The sequence below is a fragment of the Salmo trutta genome, chromosome 31, assembly GCF_901001165.1.
Source record: "Salmo trutta chromosome 31, fSalTru1.1, whole genome shotgun sequence".
NCBI lineage: Eukaryota > Metazoa > Chordata > Actinopteri > Salmoniformes > Salmonidae > Salmo > Salmo trutta.
Window position 1 is genome coordinate 555,724 of NC_042987.1, and position 18,228 is coordinate 573,951.

At 43.8% G+C, this 18,228-nt stretch overlaps 1 protein-coding gene across 10 annotated transcripts in view; it reads left to right on the forward strand.

Moving 5' to 3' along the window:
* Nucleotides 1-18,228, forward strand: part of myo9b (myosin IXb) — an 81,685-nt gene extending 63,457 nt beyond the window's left edge. For 5 of the 10 annotated variants that reach the window (XM_029724741.1, XM_029724742.1, XM_029724751.1 and 2 more), the window contains 9 exons: nt 4,468-4,541; nt 4,642-4,834; nt 5,083-5,211; nt 5,502-5,607; nt 5,949-6,080; nt 6,355-6,478; nt 7,554-7,675; nt 8,356-8,483; nt 15,881-18,228. In XM_029724741.1, the coding sequence (XP_029580601.1) occupies nt 4,468-4,541; nt 4,642-4,834; nt 5,083-5,211; nt 5,502-5,607; nt 5,949-6,080; nt 6,355-6,478; nt 7,554-7,675; nt 8,356-8,483; nt 15,881-16,068 (1,196 nt within the window). In that variant the 3' untranslated portion in view covers nt 16,069-18,228. Of the gene's footprint in view, nt 1-4,467; nt 4,542-4,641; nt 4,835-5,082; nt 5,212-5,501; nt 5,608-5,948; nt 6,081-6,354; nt 6,479-7,553; nt 7,676-8,355; nt 8,494-15,838 lie in introns of all 10 variants that reach the window. The other 5 variants (XM_029724748.1, XM_029724747.1, XM_029724750.1 and 2 more) reach the window with 5 other exon arrangements.

The following is an 18,228-nucleotide window of genomic DNA, read 5'->3' on the forward strand; positions in this document are numbered from 1 at the left end:
ATTTTTTCACAAAGATTACATTTTCTCTGATCTTGACATATTGCTTAGCTTTTCTTAAACATACTAGAGATAGACATGATTAACATACATTCTGAGTTGAGTCCATCCAATGTATATTTTGATAAATCCTAAATGGCAGAATATTCAATATGGCGGATCCGCAATAGAATTTTCCGCCATTTTGGATTTATCAAAACGGTTTGATGGACTCCAAACTCAGAATGTATGTTAATCATGTCTATCTCTAGTACGTAGGAAAATGTGTTCCTTTATGATTAGAAAAATGTATATACACTTTCGTGGTTGTATGTCGAACGGGCGTGGGGCGTTAGACTTTGAATGCTTATTACAGAATCACCTGTGGGCCAATTTGTACCACTTAGCTTTTTCAAACTTAGTAAAGACTGGCATGATGAACATACATTGAGTTTTGAGTCAATCGTATTTTACGGTTGATGAGAAGAAGACACATGAAAAATTTAAGATGTCGGAAAATCCACTATGCCGGATTTCATGGGTCCTTGAGGCAACTCTGTTCCTTACTATGAGAAGCACTTATTTACCAAGTTTCATGGTTGTATGTCAAACGGGGTGATGAAGCTGAGCCTTAGAATGCTTATTACAGCGCCACATAATTGCCATTAACTTTCATCCTTTGACATATTGCTTAGATATTTTCATAATTAGTAAAGACAGGAATGATTTTTATGCATTCTGCATTTCAAGTCAAAATCAAATGTTCGGATCATGAGATGATTTGAAGATATGAAAAATCCAAAATGGCAGAACTTATGGGTCCTTTAGGCTAATTAGGTGGTGTGCCAAGGGCCTGTGTCCAAGGCCCTGATTTGAGCACAGCACACATGGTGAAACACCCTGCTCGCAAGCAGCCGTGGGAGGGGCATATGTGGACAACTGGGAGGGCCGGTTCACATGTCTGTCAGACAGGACCTCCAGCAAGAATGAGGGGTAAATACGGAGGGCGACACTCCTCGTCTGGACCCATTTGGCAAACATTCAATGCTCACTGAAAAAGCATGAGGTTCACTCACCCTTTTTGTGGAGGTAATAGCCAACAGGAATGTCGTCTTCATGGATAGGTGCTTCAAAGACATCGACTCTAGGGGCTCGAGGGTGGATTAACAAGCACCACGTCAAGGTACTGATGGATGCCAGACCCCAGAGATTGAACTCAGAGGTCAAGTCCACAAGGTACTGATGGACCCCCAGACATCCTCTTTAACAGGAGTTTGAGCTAGTCCCCTCGGGGCGACTTTACAGGGACAAGGGCACAAAAGAAATGGAGCCAAACAATCCTTTGTCCCAGCGGCAAATAGGACCAGCGGGCTAGCTTACAGTTAACAAGTGTAGTTGATAAAGCCAATGTCTGTAGTGTACAGATGAACCATTGATTACTCACGAATTGCACTTTTTCTTGACGTATTTGTCCTCTGTCAATCTTCGATTATGTGGTATGTATGAACAGAGCTGCAACCAAAATATCCCCATGGGGATAATGAAGTAATTATCTTAAGGTCCAGCTTGGCACCAAGCGAGCCATTGCTGGACATGGACTTTAAACTCCCTTCATAAACTTAGAGAACAATGGGTCCCTCCTGCCGAAATAGCTGCTAGATACACTCAATGTGGATGCCGCTTGCCCGCATCGAGCAGTGACTGAAAACTGTAAATACGTTTGCAGATATGCCCCACCGGCTTTGATATGACGCGTTGGTGGAAGAAGCCCTGGCGCTCTGCAAAGTGTTCACCACATTGTCCTGAAGGCCTAGAATGGTCCACTAACGCCTCTGAGGCCAAGCCCAAAGCTGGAGGCGATGCTGGTCCGGATTCCAACGTGTCCCCCGAACAGTGGGAGGGGTGTATGTGGACAACTGTAATGGCCAGTTAACCTGTCTGTCAGACAGAACTCTTGACCAGACCAAGGGGTTAGGATGGAGGTCAACACTCCATCTCAACTCATTCGGAAACATTTAGTCAACCAGGGCATCAAGACTAGAAGACCCTGAGACATTAGAGGTGGCAGAAATATAGCGGTGGCCGGCATCAGAATTGGAGTTCATAGCCTTCCATTACTGTGTTCAGTACCTATGGACTGCCACGCAGAAGAAATATCCTCCCGCACAGAGAAGCACGAGATTGTACTTCACTCAACTTTCTGGAGTTTTCCCCTTTAGGTAAAACTATCAACGTTTCTCTCAACTGTGGGAATTGTGCTTGAATCAACGCAATATTAGACACTTTCAATGTAACATCCTGAAACAAAACGAACTATGCAAGACTTAGTATGCAAAACTAACTGTGCAAGAGATTTTCTTGTAGGCAGAGCGCATTGGAGTAGGATTCTATTACATTAATAGGCAGGGCTCAGGCCCGTAATCTACATAGACTGGTGTGCCAAAACCAATCAGAGCTGCAGTAGGCCTATACATATATGGCAATGGCTAAATGCAAATTGCCATATATGGACCTGTGCCATTCACTTTGAACTGGACTGTGTTTACAGCATGAGCGGTCGCAAATAGATGTGCTTGTTTTTAGATCAAAGCAAGAGCTGGAGGTTCTCCTGTGCACATTTATTCATATTATTTGCTAGTTAGTGAGTTAGCCCAGTTATAGCTCATGTCTAGTCAACAACGAGGGAGTGGTTGCTTCCTACAAGAGCACAAAATGTGAACATTTCTAGCCATCTTTGAAAAGCGAGTCAGATAAAGAGCTTTTTTTTATGTCTTAAAAGGGGCAGTGATGTATTTTGAGTCTGTCTTGAATAAACTAAGTAGCCAATAGGCAGAGGGTAGCATAATTTGTCTGATTCTATGTAATGGTATGGGAATAATAATGAATTGTATTTTGTATGGTGGTTTCTTGCATCAAACAACATTGTCACCTTGTCTGAAGGACAAGTGAATTAACAGGTTAATGTCAAGCCCTGCATGTTTTTTTTCTCAAAAGTCTCATGGAATGTAGATCCTACATTGAACACCACACATTTGCTACTACTGTAAGTTGAATGATAAAAGAGCTATTTCCATATTAAAATGTTATGGGATGCATTTTTCTCCATTGTTTTTGATGGTAGTCTAGTCTGGTGATTTACCCAATACATTTCTGGGAGTTGATAAATGGAGTGAGCGACTCTAGTTGTTCACAGTAAATCCAGCCCACAGAATTTTCACAATGTTGAAGTTTGCGTTCAACAGACCAGAAATTTGCTCAGTGCTGAAAAAAATTACAGGTAATGGACACTCCACCCATGGACACTCCACTTGCCTCTCAACTTGGATGTCGGCACACCAACTCAAGCTCAAACTCGACAAGACAGAACTGCTCTTCCTTCCAGGGAAAATCTGCCCACTCAAAGACCTCTCCATCACAGTTGACAACTTCAAAGTGTCGCCCTCCCAAAGTACAAAGAAACTTGGTGTGACCCTGGACAACACCCTGTCGTTCTCTGCAAACATCAAAAGCAGTGACTAGCTCCTACAGGTTCATGCTCTACAACATCGGTAGAGTAAGACCCTAACTCCCATGGGAAGCAGTGCAGTTCCTAGTCAAGGGACTTGTCCTCTCCCGTCTACTGCAACTTGATGTTGGCTGGGCTACCCGCATGTGCCATCAAACCCCTGCAACTTATCCAAAATGCTGCAGCCCGCCTGGTTTTCAGCCTTCCCAAGTCCTCTCATGTCACCCTGGTCCTCCACAATCTCCACTGGCTTCCAGTCAAAGCTCGCATCCACTACAAGACCATGGTGCTTACCTAGGCAACAGCATGAGGAACTGCCCCTCCCTACCTTCAGGCTATGCTCAAACCCTACACCCCAACCCGAGCACTCCGTTCTGCCATCTCAGGTCTCTTGGCTCCTGCTCAGCCCAGTCCAAGCTCTTCTCTCCTGGCACCATTGGGGTGCCAGGACAACAGAGTCCTTGCCCATCTTCTGAAAAAGTATCTTAAATAAATAATCTTCCTCCTCCTATAGTTTTGTTGTTGTACGTTAAACTGTGCAATGGGGCTGAGCCTTGGACTTTGAATGCTTATTAGAGTGCCACCTATGGGGGAATGTGTGCTGTTTTTGGTGTCTGAGTAGCAGTTGTTGGCTTGTTGGTTCTATAGGCTTTGAATGGTATTCAATGGGCAAACATTTCTGCATCTGGCAGAAATAAATTAATCCAATGTTATGATATAATCATCAAGCCCATTGAAAAGACCAGGGACATGAATATGGAATTATGCCATAAGAAAGTGTCACTTGCACGTGTATTGCCAAAGTATAAATTTTTTATAACCAATTGGGTATTGAGATATTGTGACAAAGGTAGAGGAAAAAATGGAATTCCATCAAAAACAATAGGTTTGTTGGAGCTTCGCTGCCAGCACCCCTAATTGTAACATTAGAACAGACTCCACATTTCTTACCATTGTGTTCTTGTCTCCCTTGTTTGGTCCTTTAGCTTGCAAATTGATATGTCACAAGAAATGCCTCTCCAAAATAATCAACGCTTGCTCAACACGATGCGCCAGGCTGGTAAGCAGCACTACATGGGTCACGTGTTTTTAAAGTTTATCAAGTAAAGTTTGTCAGGATTATTGTTTTATCCAGTGTGCATCCTATGTCTGTGTGTTAGGACGATGGGGTACCTGGCCATCTGCACTTTGGGGTACAGGTGTGTGTTCTGACCAGTAAGACCTACCCAATCCCTATGGTGGTACAGATGATGCTGGAGCATGTGGAGATGAACGGCCTGTACACAGAGGGCATCTACCGCAAGTCTGGCTCTGCCTGCCACGCCAGGGAACTGCACCAGCTACTGGAGACCAGTAAGACCGCTACCTTAACCCTGAATGTCCTTTTTGGTTTAGTACAATCAACAAAACCTTTATTGTATTAAACTGTAGTAATTGTTGGTCAATCAATAAAGGCACTACATTCACGCATTATTGTAGTATACTGGTAGTTACAGCATTTACCATAAAGTCATGTTTCTGTTTTTCATTTATACATTCATCCATTTATTTGTACAATTCTTACCACAAAAAAAACACAAGACAATTGTATTTGTTGTCAGACCCAGAGAGGGCAACTCTTGAGAACTACTCCATCCACACGGTGACAGGTCTGGTGAAACGCTGGCTCAGAGAGCTGCCTGAGCCCCTCCTTACCTTCAGCCTCTACAATGACTTCCTGCACGCTGTGGGTGAGTTTGTCTGGTGGGCTGTGTTCAGTAGGGCACAACGTAGCAAAAAAAGGAAATTGAGTTGTCATAGGTGTGAAGTTCAATAAGTATTTTTCAATTTGTTTTACATTAAGAAATGGCAGAGAAATCAGTTTCAAATACTTGTGGTGCACTGGATTTAGCCCCATACACTGGATTCAATGGAATAGTCCTTCGTCCACCCTGCACACCAATCAAGCTAAATTAGCCACCTGAAGTACTTTAGTAGTACAGTATGTGAAAGTATTTGACACTGTTCATTTCATCTGCAGAGTTGCCAGAGCAATCTGAACAGCTGCGTGCAGTCTACCAGAAACTGGACGACCTCCCCCCTTCTAACTTCAACACGCTGGAGAGGCTGGTCTTTCACCTGGTCAGGTAGGTAGCAGCAGACCGATGGATCAGTTTTATCTACAGTATATGGGTATAATGGTCTTTCTACTTATCACTCGTTTTCACATCACTCAATAACCTGTACAGTACATCGCCATTCATCTTGCCTGATAGTAGCAATCCACCATCTTCCATACAAAGGCTTTCATATATTATGCTTTGGGCCTTGAGTTTTTCCTTAGGTCCCGGAGTGTTTCCTAATCACACTTGACCAGGAAAAACTTTGGGCCCTGATTATGCCACATGACAGGTTAACCATGTTACAGTATGTATTAGGATGATAATAGACCTGTTGTGTCAGACTGATGGATATTTCCTTCCTCTAGAGTGGCAAAGGAGGAAGAGCACAACCGGATGTCTGCTAACTCCCTGGCCATAGTGTTTGCCCCCTGCATCCTGCGATCCCCTGACACCACAGACCCTTTCCTTAGCATGAAGGACATCTCCAAGACAACCACGTGAGACTACACTACATTACTACAGTAGTAGTAATGTTACAAAGAGGGCTGATGTAGTTATTTTAGGGTGTTTTTTAAACACATTTTATTGTTAGTGGCATTTGAATGTGAGAAACGCATGTAAACTCACTTTCATGTACAGCCAATACACTGATGTGATGTTTGCACTTAAGTTGTAGTTACATACGCATATCTCTCAAGTTAAGATGTAGTCTTTAGTAAGCATTTTGTGTGTATTTTGCTGTAAGAAGCCCTGTCCTTTCTCTCCCACCAGGTGTGTGGAGATCCTGATCTTAGAACAGTTTAGACGGTACACTGAGAAGATGCAGGAGATCACAGAGCTGGAGTTCGCTGAGGCCCTGGCCGTCAACAAGCTGATGCTCAAGAGACAGAACACTGTAAGTACATTACATTAGTACAGGACCTTTTTGATTTCTGTTATTTGTATTTACAATGTATGTAGTTCTATCCTTGAGCTGTTCCAGTCTATTAATGTTCTGTGCACCCCAGTAAAAGTAGCTACTGCATTAGCAACAGCTAATAGGCATCCTACTAATAAAATAACAAATAACTGTCGCTACCGTTTCACACTGTAGACAGGACACTGGAAGAACACTTTGGTTCCACCATAACATTGCTTTGATATCACATTGTGTTGCAAAATTCTGAAAACGTTTTCAGGTTTCTGAGAAATCGTCCAGGAAAAACAAACGAGCTTGGGGAAAGCTGGAATTTTGCAACCCTAGATCAATGACATGTTTACAACATACTTTATAAACTTGATATACACTGAGTATACAAAACATTAAGGACACCTGCTCTTTCCATGACAGACTGACCAGCTGAATCCAAGTGAAAGCTATGATCCATTATTGATGTCACTTGTTAAATCCACCTCAAAATCGGTGTAGTTGAAGGAGAGGAGACAAGTTAAAGAATTTTTAAGCCTTGATACAATTGAGACATGGATTGTGTATGTGTGCCATTGACGGTTAATGGGCAATACAAAAGATTGAAGTGCCTTTGAACAGGGTATGATAGTAGGTGCCAGGCACACCGGTTTGTGTCAACAACTGCAGCGCTGCTGGATTTTTCACACTCAACAGTTTCACGTGTGAATCAAGAATGGTCCACCACCCAAAGGACATCCAGCCAACTTGACACATCTGTGGGAAGCATTGGAGTCAACATGGCCCAGCATCCCAGTGGAACGCTTTCGACACCTTGTAGAGTCCATTCCCCGAAGAATTGAGGCTGTTCTGATGGCAAAAGGGGGATGGGTGCAACTCAATATTAGGGAGGTGTTCCTAATGTTTGGTATACTCGTGTGTAATACATCTGAGAATATGGATCACTGTGGGATCCAATTCCCATTGCCACTGGGAATTTAACTTTGGGAATATGGTTCCCACGTTCCCAAAAAGAGTTGTCTTGTCTGGTATATTGACTCATACTATATATATATATCTGCAGATCTTAGAGAAACCTTCATCAGAGCTGGACGTACCTCAAATGGATGATCTTAACCGGTCGGATATAGACATGGAGTCAGAGAGGACCCTCATCGAGAGGATCAAATCCATCAAAGAGGAGAAGTGAGTGAAGAGACTGACTCCTCTAGTTCTCTGTTATGGGGTACAGAATCTTGTTCTAGCCCAGCACTAACACATCTGACTGAACTAATCACCAATGAATGTTAAAGAGGAAAGCTATCTCAGTAGAAGCTGTCAGTGTTAAAGGGGCAGTGGTTAAAAATTTGATTTTCATTTTTTTCAAAGATATTTCCACGAGGTCGATCTCGTGGAAATATGAAAGTGAAAATTATGATAATGCCCTTTTTGTGTAACAGCTGTTTCAAAAAATGCCTGGAATTTCAGCCTGTTCAGGTGGGATGGAGTTTTTTGCCCAGATCATGACATCACAATATGATCTAATTATTCTGACCAATAATGTATCCTCCTACTTTGAAGGGGTAAGCGGTGTATGCACTATATACCATACAGCTCAGCGTTTCTCAATACATTCCTAGACCTTCAGAGGGGTGCACAATTTTGTTAAACCCAGCACTAACTCACTTGATTCAAACAATCACTGAGCCCTTGGTTAGTTGAATCAGGTGTGTTAGTGCTGGACTAGAACAAAAAGGTGCAGTCCCAGGAATATATTAAGAGACACTGTCTTAGTGGAACAATAGGAGTTCTTGGCTTTTGCCTCAGCACTATATACATATGTTTGTTACCTGTGTTAATGTGTTCCTGTGTGTTTGTGTGTGCAGGGAGGAGCTGGCGTGCAGGTTGCCAGAGTTGGAGCAGGAGAACTTTGACGACTCAGAGTCCAGACTGTCGTTGTCTATCAGCTCAGAGAGCCTGCTGGAGGATAGAGTGAGAAGCCTAGAGTCAGAAGGTCAGTAGAGGTACAGTAAGCCTTCACCATCCTCTGCCTTCATTCACTTCAACTCTTTGTTTTTGGTAACACATTATTTTACAGCCTACACTTTATTTTACAGCCCAGGTAGTTACTTAGAAATTACTTATGAAAATAATTGTGTTGTGATTGCACTTGCATTCTTAAAGCAGGCTGTAAAACAAAGTATTTTTTTTTTACCTCTGGTGCATTGGAAGTAGCATGGTTGACATATCCGTTTGTGTTTTACCCAACTCCTGCTAGCGAACTCCTGGCTATATTAGGGGAGAGATTTTTGAAGAAACAAGTGGTGGATTCCCTTTTAAGATGCCACCTTCTACAGTAGCTAGTTGTAAAGTGGGTCTGCATGCTTTTAGCGCCGGTTTTGTGTAACCAGGAAAAGGATTTACCGTTTACAATGGTATTTCAGGGTGTGTGCTTGCTCAATCTACTGCATTTCTGACTGACTTTTTGTATTAGTATCACAAGCAGGCCGACTATCAGCCAGTCCCTGTTGTACAAGTGTTACGAAACCGATTAACTAGCTTGCTAATATTGTTCCACCTGCTAAGTCTAAGGGTCTTAATCAAATGAAACTTTATTTGTCACATGCGCCGAATACAACAAGTGTAGACTTTACCATGTGTAACGGCTGTCGTATAGAGGGGACCAAGGCGCAGCGTGTTGAGTGCTCATAATGACGTTTATTAAAACTCAGAACACTAAAGAAAATAACAAAGAGAAAACGAACAGCTAACAGTTCTGTCAGGTACTGAAGTCTACACAGAACACAACTAAACAGAAAACAACTGCCCACAAACACACTAGAAAAAAAAACCAACTTAAATATGATCTCCAATTAGAGACAACGCGAACCAGCTGCCTCTAATTGGAGATCATCCCAATAATCTCCAACATAGAATAATAGAACAAAACATAGAAATAGAAAACATAGACAAACCACCCAAAACACCCCCTGTCACGCCCTGACCTACTCTACTATAGAAAATGACATCTTACTAGGGTCAGGACGTGACAGTACACCCCCAAAGGTGCAGACTCCGAATGCAACTAAAAAACAACAAAAGAAACCACAAAACAAAAAGGGAGGGTAGGGAGGGTGACAAATGTCTATGGCGGCTCTAGTGCAGTACCCAGAACCTTACCATCCAGCAGATCCTCCAGCAGCAGAGGTGGCTCCGGTTCGGGGCGTAACCCCCGCTCTGCCCGCAGATCCCTCTGCTTCTGTACCATCGGACTGTAGATCATCTCCGGATGAACCGGACTGTAGATCATCGCCAGAGGCTCTGTACTGCAGGCCGCTGCCGGAGGTTCTAGGCTGCGGGCCGCCGCCGGAGGCTCTGGGCTGCGGGCCGCCGCCGGAGGCTCTGGGCTGCGGAACTTCTCAGGGGGTTCCGGAACTTCTCAGGGGGTTCCGGACTGCGGAACTTCTCAGGGGGTTCCGGACTGCGGAACTTCTCAGGGGGTTCCGGACTGCGGGCCATCTCAAGGGGTTCCGGACTGCGCGCCATCTCTGCAGGCTCCGCGCCATGGATCATCACTACAGGTTCCGCGCCATGGATCATCCCTACAGGCTTCTTGCCATGGATCATCTCTACAGGCTTCTTGCCATGGATCATCCCTACAGGCTACGGGCCATGGATTACCTCTGGAGGCTTCGTACCATGATCATCCCTACAGGCTCTGGGCCATGGATCATCACTGGAGGCTTCGTGCCATGGATCATCTCTACAGGCTTCGGACCATGGATCATCACTGGAGGCTTCTTTCGTGGAGCTGGAACAGGTCTCACCGGACTGGGGAGACGCACTGGAGACCGGGTGCGCAGAACTGGCACAGGGTATACTGGGCCGTGGAGGCGCACTGGAGGGAGAGTGCGAGGAGCAGGCACAGGACGTACTGGGCTATGGAGGCGCACTGGAGGGAGAGTGCGAGAGGCAGGCACATGCTCACCACGATAAGCTCGGGGAGTTGGCTCAGGTCTCACCCCTGACCCCGCCAAACTACCCGTGTGCCCCCCCCAAAAAAAAAATTGGGGGGCTGCCTCTCGTTCTTCCCCGGCAGGCTTCGATATCTGTCCAATACCTGGCCCCAAGTCCAGTTTATCCTTTCTCGCCACTCCTCTATAGACCAGGTATCATCTCCTCTCGGGCACGCTGCTTGATCCAATTGTGGTGGGCAGTTCTGTAACAGCTGTCGTATAGAGGGGACCAAGGCGCAGCGTGTTGAGTGCTCATAATGACGTTTATTAAAACTCAGAACACTAAAGAAAATAACAAAGAGAAAACGAACAGCTAGCAGTTCTGTCAGGTACTGAAGTCTACACAGAACACAACTAAACAGAAAACAACTGCCCACAAACACACTAGAAAAAACCCCCAACTTAAATATGATCTCCAATTAGAGACAACGCAAACCAGCTGCCTCTAATTGGAGATCATCCCAAAAACCTCCAACATAGAAATAGAATAATAGAACAAAACATAGAAATAGAAAACATAGACAAACCACCCAAAACACCCCCTGTCACGCCCTGACCTACTCTACTATAGAAAATTACATCTTACTAGGGTCAGGACGTGACACCATGAAATGCTTACTTACAAGACCTTAACCAACAGTGCAGTTCAAGAAGAAAATATTTACCAAGTAGACTAAAATAAGAAGTAATAATAAAAAGTAACACAATAAGAATAACAATAACAAGGCTATATACAGGGGGCACCGGTACCGAGTCAGTGTGCGATTGCAAATAAATAATTTCTTAAAATTGTTTTAGTGAAATCCCAATGGAACTGCACTTGCAAAAACACTTCTCTAATTAATTTATAAAATGGACAGTCATTGTTACCGCAGACCATCTTAACGCTTTGCATGGGTCCAAATCTATCTGCAAAACGTTATTGCCACTTGGTCTTTAGCTAATTGTACTCAACTACTAGCTTCAGTAATGCTCTCAGTACAGTCTAGTTGAGGTAATCTGTACGTGTAGGTGGGGGCGAAGGGACTATGCATAGGTAACAAACAACCAGCAAGTAGCAGCAGTGTACAAAAGGGAGGGGGGGTCAATGTAAATTTTTCCGGTGGCGATTTGATGAATTGTTTGGTGGTTCATTTCTTTACTATCAAATGAGGAGAGACAAACTTATCACACAAGTCAGAGTTATACTTAAACTAAATCTTTAATAGTGAGATCTTTGCAATAGCGATGGCTGGTCGACGAATCACCATCTCTGATGATCCGTTGAGAGCGCCAACACAAAGCCTACTGAGATCTTTTATAGCAAAGATCCACTCCCTAGTCTACATAACAAACCACAGATGTTTGGAACGGATCACAAGGTGAGACTTTTTAAATGAGAAAGGAGTATCCCGTAGCCAGATAGCATTCGCTATAAATTATCGTTCAGTTTGGCCCCTAAGACGAGGTTCCGATCTCGTTCCTGGTACTCGTAAAACAAAAACACCAACTCGACCAATGGCATAAATGAATTGTCAACTACAGATACTCCCATCTCAAGTAAAACCCCTTCTTGACCACACTCCTGGACAAGCTCACTGAGGGGAGTGAGCCTCTAGGTCATACACTATCCCAGGATAAGTGCAACATCAGAGATGACATACAATGGTTCCAGACACTACCACACACATCCCCCAATGCCAAAGGAGGGAGTGACTGGCTCACAGACATTGTGGAGACAAGTAATTGGTTCCCCATTAATCACGCCATCCCTTCACATGGTTTAAGAATAGGTAAAGACACATTCACATATGAAGGCAATGTCCCTCCTGTCCTCTTCCCTTTCTGATATTCTGCATAGCACCAGGGACATGTGAAAGACAAGCCTGACCTCTCCCCTCTCTGGGCTCCAGGTGACTGAGCCCCAGCTGAGGGAAGAAGTGCAACTGCCAACATCAGAGTCCGAAGGGATACATTCTAATAACAAGTATATCACATAAGCATATTATGCAGATAAGACATCTTAATTATCTATGTTACACAACTAATTCTGATTCTTCCGCCACAATTGTTCAGCAGTCTTATGGCTTGGGGATAGAAGCTGTTGAGGAGCCTTTTGGTCCTAGACTTGGCGCTCCGGTACCACTTGCCGTGCGGTAGCAGAGAAAACAGTCTATAACTTGGGTGACTGGAGTCTCTGACAATTTTATGGGCTTTACTCTGACACCGCCTATTATATAGGTCCTGGATGGCAGGAAGCTTGGCCCCAGTGATGTACTGTGCTGTTCCCACTACCCTCTGTAGCACCTTACGCTCAGATGCCGAGTAGTTGCCATACCAGGTGGTGATGCAACCGGTCAGGATGCTCTCGATGGTGCAGCTGTAGAACCTTTTGAGGAACCGGGGTCCATGCCAAATCTTTTCAGTCTCCTGTGGGGGAAAAAGTTTTGTCGTGCCCTCTTCACGACTGTCTTGGTGTGTTTGGACCATGATAGTTCGTTGGTGATGTGGACACCAAGGAACTTAAACTCTCAACCCGCTCCACTCCAGGCCCGTCGATGTTAATGGGGACCTGTTCGGCCCTCCTTTTCCTGTAGTCCACGATCAGCTCCATTGCCGTGCTCACATTGAGGGAGAGGATGTTGTCCTGGCACCACACTGCCAGTTCTCTGACCTCCTCCCTGTAGGCCGTCTCATAGTTGTCGTGATCAGGTCTACGACTGTTGTGTCGTCAGCAAACTTAATGATGGTGTTGGAGTCGTGTTTGGCCACACAGTCGTGGGTGAACAGGGAATACAGGAGGGGACTAAGTGCACACCCCTCAGGGGCCACAGTGTTAAGGATCAGCATGGCCCGTCAGGAAGTCCAGGATCCAGTTGCAGAGGGAGGTGTTTAGTCCCAGAGTCCTTAGCTTAGGGATGAGCTTTGTGGGCACTATGGTGTTGAATGCTGAGCTGTAGTCAATGAACAGCATTCTCACATAGGTGTTCCTTTTGTAGGTGTTCCTTGTGTGCGATTGAGATTGTGTCATCTGTGGATCTGTTGGGGCGGTATGCGAATTGGAGGGGTGTCCGGGAGGATGCTGTTGATGTGAGCCATGGCCAGCCTTTCAAAGCACTTCATGGCTACCGATTTGAGTGCCACGGGGCGGTAATAATTTAGGCAGCTGGTACTCTCATGCATGCTTCATTGTTGCTTTCCTCGAAGCGATCATAAAAGGCATTTCGCTCGTCTGGTAGGCTCGCGTCACTGGGCAGCTCGCGTCTGGGTATTCCTTTGTAGTCCGTAATAGTTTTCAAGCCCTGCCACATCTGACGAGCGTCAGAGCCAGTGTAGTTTGATTCAATCTTAATCCTGTATTGACACTTTGCTTGTTTGATGGTTCGTTGGAGGGCATAGCGGGATTTCTTATAAGCGTCCGGATTAGTCTTCCGCTCCTTGAAAGCGGCAACTCTAGCCTTTAGCTCGATGCGGATGTTGCCTGGAATCCATGGCTTCTGGTTGGGATATGTACGTACAGTCACTGTGGGGATGACGTCATCGATGCACTTATTGATGAAGCCGATGAATGAGGTGGTGTATTCCTCAATGCCATTGGATGAATCCCGGAACATATTCCAGTCTGTGCTAGCAAAACAGTCCTGTAGTGTAACATCCGCGTCATGTGACCACTCCCGTATTGAGCGAGTCACTGGTACTTCCTGCTTTAGTTTTTGCTTGTAAGCAGGAATCAGGAGGATAGAATTATGGTCAGATTTGCCAAATGGAGGGTGGGGGAGAGCTTTATATGCATCTCTGTGTGTGGAGTAAAGGTGATCTAGGATTTTGGTAAAATTTGGTAAAACTGATTTAAGTTTTCCTGCATTGAAGTCCCCGGCCACTAGGAGCGCCGCTTCTGGGTGAGCATTTTCTTCTTTGCTTATGGCCTTATAGAGTTGGTTGAGAGCGGTCTTAGTGCCAGCTTCGTTTTGTGGTGGTAAATAGACAGCTACGAATAATACAGATGAGAACTCTCTTAGTAGATAATGTGATCTACAGCTTATCATAAGGTACTCTACCTCAGGCGAGCAATGCCTCGAGACTTCTTTAATATTAGACATCGCGCACCAGCTGTTATTGACAAAAAGACACACTCCCCCACCTCTCGTCTTACCAGACGTAGCGTCTCTGTTCTGCCGGTGCATGGAAAATCCCGCTAGCTCTATATTGTTCGTATCTTCGTTCAGCCACGTCTCGGTGAAACAACATAAGATGTTACAGTTTTTAATGTCCCGTTGGTAGGATAATTTTAATTGTAGGTAATACATTTTATTTTCCAATGATTGCACTTTAGCGAGAAGAATGGAAGGCAGGGGGAGTTTACGCGCTCGCCCCCGGATTCTCAGAAGGATACCCAATCTGCGTCCTCCCATCGCTTTTCTGATGTCCAGAAGTTCTTTTCGGTCATAAGAGATGGTAGCAGCAACTTTATGTGCACAATAAGTTAAAAAATAAGTTACACAAATGCGAAAAAAATAACAAAATAGCACAATTGGTTGGGAGAATGTAAAACGTCAGCCATGTTCTTCGGCGCCATCTTCTTCAAGAAGACGGCGCCAATCTTAGGCCTAGTTAACTGGTCTGTAACCAAGTGGTGAGGCCAATGACATCAGCAGGCACCATCAGACCAACTCCTTGAATGCCCTACTCTTTGAAGTTTGCAAAAAAACATTTGCACAAAACATATTTATACTTAGGATTTCACTATTCAATAGGAGTTGAAGTTCAAAAATCGGCAGAGGATGATGACAAATCAGCATATGAGGACTGTGTTGTATGTACATGTGCCCAGGTGACAGCAAACTTACCGGCATCAGCTCCGTCATTACCTTTAGATCGGCCAGTCCAAGCAAATTATTGTTTGTTGTTCAAAAGGGTGACCAAAAAAAAAAGATATACAAAAAGATAACTACGAAGAGGTATGCCTAAACTAAAAAGGCCAAGAGGCCTCTGGTCACAGGTAGCCAATCCACTGATTGCTCGCACATGTGGACTTATCAAGGCTTCCAGCCCCTATTCGGTTGGTGCTGCCACCTGGGAATGGAGTGTGGAAGTGTGTCATGGTAGTGTGTTGCCTAACTGTGTGCTAACATTAAATTACCCCCATATCATAACACTAATCTGGTCCTAGATCTGTATGCGCTTTAGCCAACTATTCTTCTGTAGCTCAGTTTGTAGAGCATTGTGCTTGCAACCCCAGGATAGTGGGTTTTCTATTTCCGGGACTGCCTAAGTGTATAATATTATATTAACTCCTCTGACTATAATTGTCATGCCCAGCACAAACAGATCTGGGACCAGCTACTATTTGACTAATCCAGAGAATCTCTACCAGGCTGTCTACTATTAGACTAATCCAGACTGGTGTCTCCACCAGGCAGAGTGAACCTGTTGTGGAGGAGCCAGAGGCAGGAGTGCCCTCCTAAGCCTGCTGACCTGGCCCAAAGAACTACAGCTACAGGCCCCAGAGACCAACCAGATGGACAGAACCCCCAGCCCAACAACAAGGCAAGGAGCAGGAACCTCTCAGACCTAGACATCCCCTTCATAGATGAGGAGGACTAGCCTGGGTGCCAGTCTGTTTTTGTTCCATATTGAATTGTCATTCCAAACAATTGCAGTCAACTTGAGAACTAGAAATACCTCAGGAGTAATCAGTGGAGCTGTATTATGGCAACACAAACAAGAACCATGCACTTTCTGTACATTTTCCTACGTCCGTTAATGTATGTGTGTGTGTATAATGAACAAAGCTGCTGTGGATGTTGAGTGCGGTTGTGGTTTTCTAATGAGGAAACATAATGGAATAACACAAGACACAGTGCAGTCTATTGTACCAATACATCATGAACCACAAAGGCTGCGTTTACACCGGCAGCCCAATTCTGATTTTTCTCCTCATTAATTGGTATTTTGCCAAAAACTGGACTGCTTGTGTAAACACAGCCCAAGTAAAGAGATGTGCCTTTGATTTTGGCCATATACAATCTCATTATTTTAAAGCCAAGTATTTTGGATGTGTCTTGCCTGTGGACAATACTGTAACGAGGACCAAATCATTTTAATATTTTATACAAGTGCTTTGTTTGCAATGGACTACTAATATGCCACTTAGCTTGGCTTTTTCTGGTACTGTGTGAAATAAATAGTTCTTTTATTGATTAATAATTAACATAAAACGAAAGCAAGATTTTATTTAGGGTTATTAGTGGGCGTATGTGCTTTTTTCCCGTTTTTATGTAAAAGTGAGGAATATTTTCACCTTGGGCTGTGTATACACAGGCAGCCAATTTCCAATCTTTTTTTTTTTTTTTCAATAATTGTTATTTTGATCAATCAGATGAACTATTTTGCCTATAATTGGGCGAAAGATTAGAATTGGGCTGTATGTGTAAATGCAGCTTTGCTGTCATATGCCTAGGCCCTGCTTTTTGGTGTGGAAATAAAGCCACTGTGCTTTACCAGTATTTCCACCATTATCCTACACTAGTGTTGCTGCAGGTAGAAAATCCTAGGGAAACTTCTGTAATTGAAACAAGCTGTCTCCAATCAATGTGTGTGGTTGTGCCTGTGTGTTTGGCGGGGGATCACCTGATTCAGGGGAGGCGTAGGTCTGTGAATATTAATCGCACAAAAACTATTATTTGGCAGGGAATACTTTTCTACACCTCACTTTTGCTCAAGCAGATACTGTACAATGGACTCGGAAGTTGTTGCTAAAAATGGGTCAATTAAGGGCAGTTAAAAGGGAGAGTCAATGAGTATGTTTACATGCTCACTAATAATTTGATATTAAACTGATAATTGCAGTAGGCCAAGTATGCATTAGTCATGTAAACACCTTAATCTGCTTATCTTAATAGCTGTGTGGTCATAATCGAAGTAAGCATACGCTGATTAAAACACCTGGTTTTCTGAGCAATCTTTCGAATTATAAGAACATGTTAACACCTTAATCTGAGTTACAATGACGGCATTGTAAATAAGAATTTGTTCCTAACTGACTTGCCTAGTTAAATAAATACAAAATGTGATCTGTGCATGTGCTAGCACCAACAACACAAGCCTCCCTCTTTTCCGCAAGGGAATTGAGTTCGGAAGAACTGAAAGTATGCATCTTAGACAGGTTTTACATATAAACTTTATATGTCCAAACTCAGAATCAAATAGGATTCCCAAAAATAAGATGGTTGCTGTAGTAGAACATTTATTTTGTTTGACGATCGTTCTTGCAAAGCATGTAAACGCTTTAATCAAACTATTACATTAATCTGACTAACAATAATTGTATTATTGTGTGCCTGTAACCGTATCCAATGAAACCAACCATGGAAGTATATTGTAGTGAACTTGAACCCGGGTCCAGCAACTGTCAAGCCAACACCTTAACTGTTTTTTCTAGCTGCAGCAACGCTAGTGGATATTGCTGGACATAAGTTGTGATGTAAAGAAAAGTTATTTCAAGTTCCTCTCAGTTGGAGTAGGCTAGAAGAACACAGCTTTGAAGGAAGTAGTGGTGGTCCCGCCTCGCTGCCTCCTAATAGATTGATTGACTAACTGCCTGCTCAGAACTTCTTTTTGTACAGTACTCTACCAAGTATCACAAATTCATCAATTTTAGCATGTCTGTGTATTATGAATGGGGTAATTCAGAATTATATACATTTTATTTGCAATCCTTATTGTGTTTTGTATTTCAAGGAAATAAACATACATTTCAGTGTT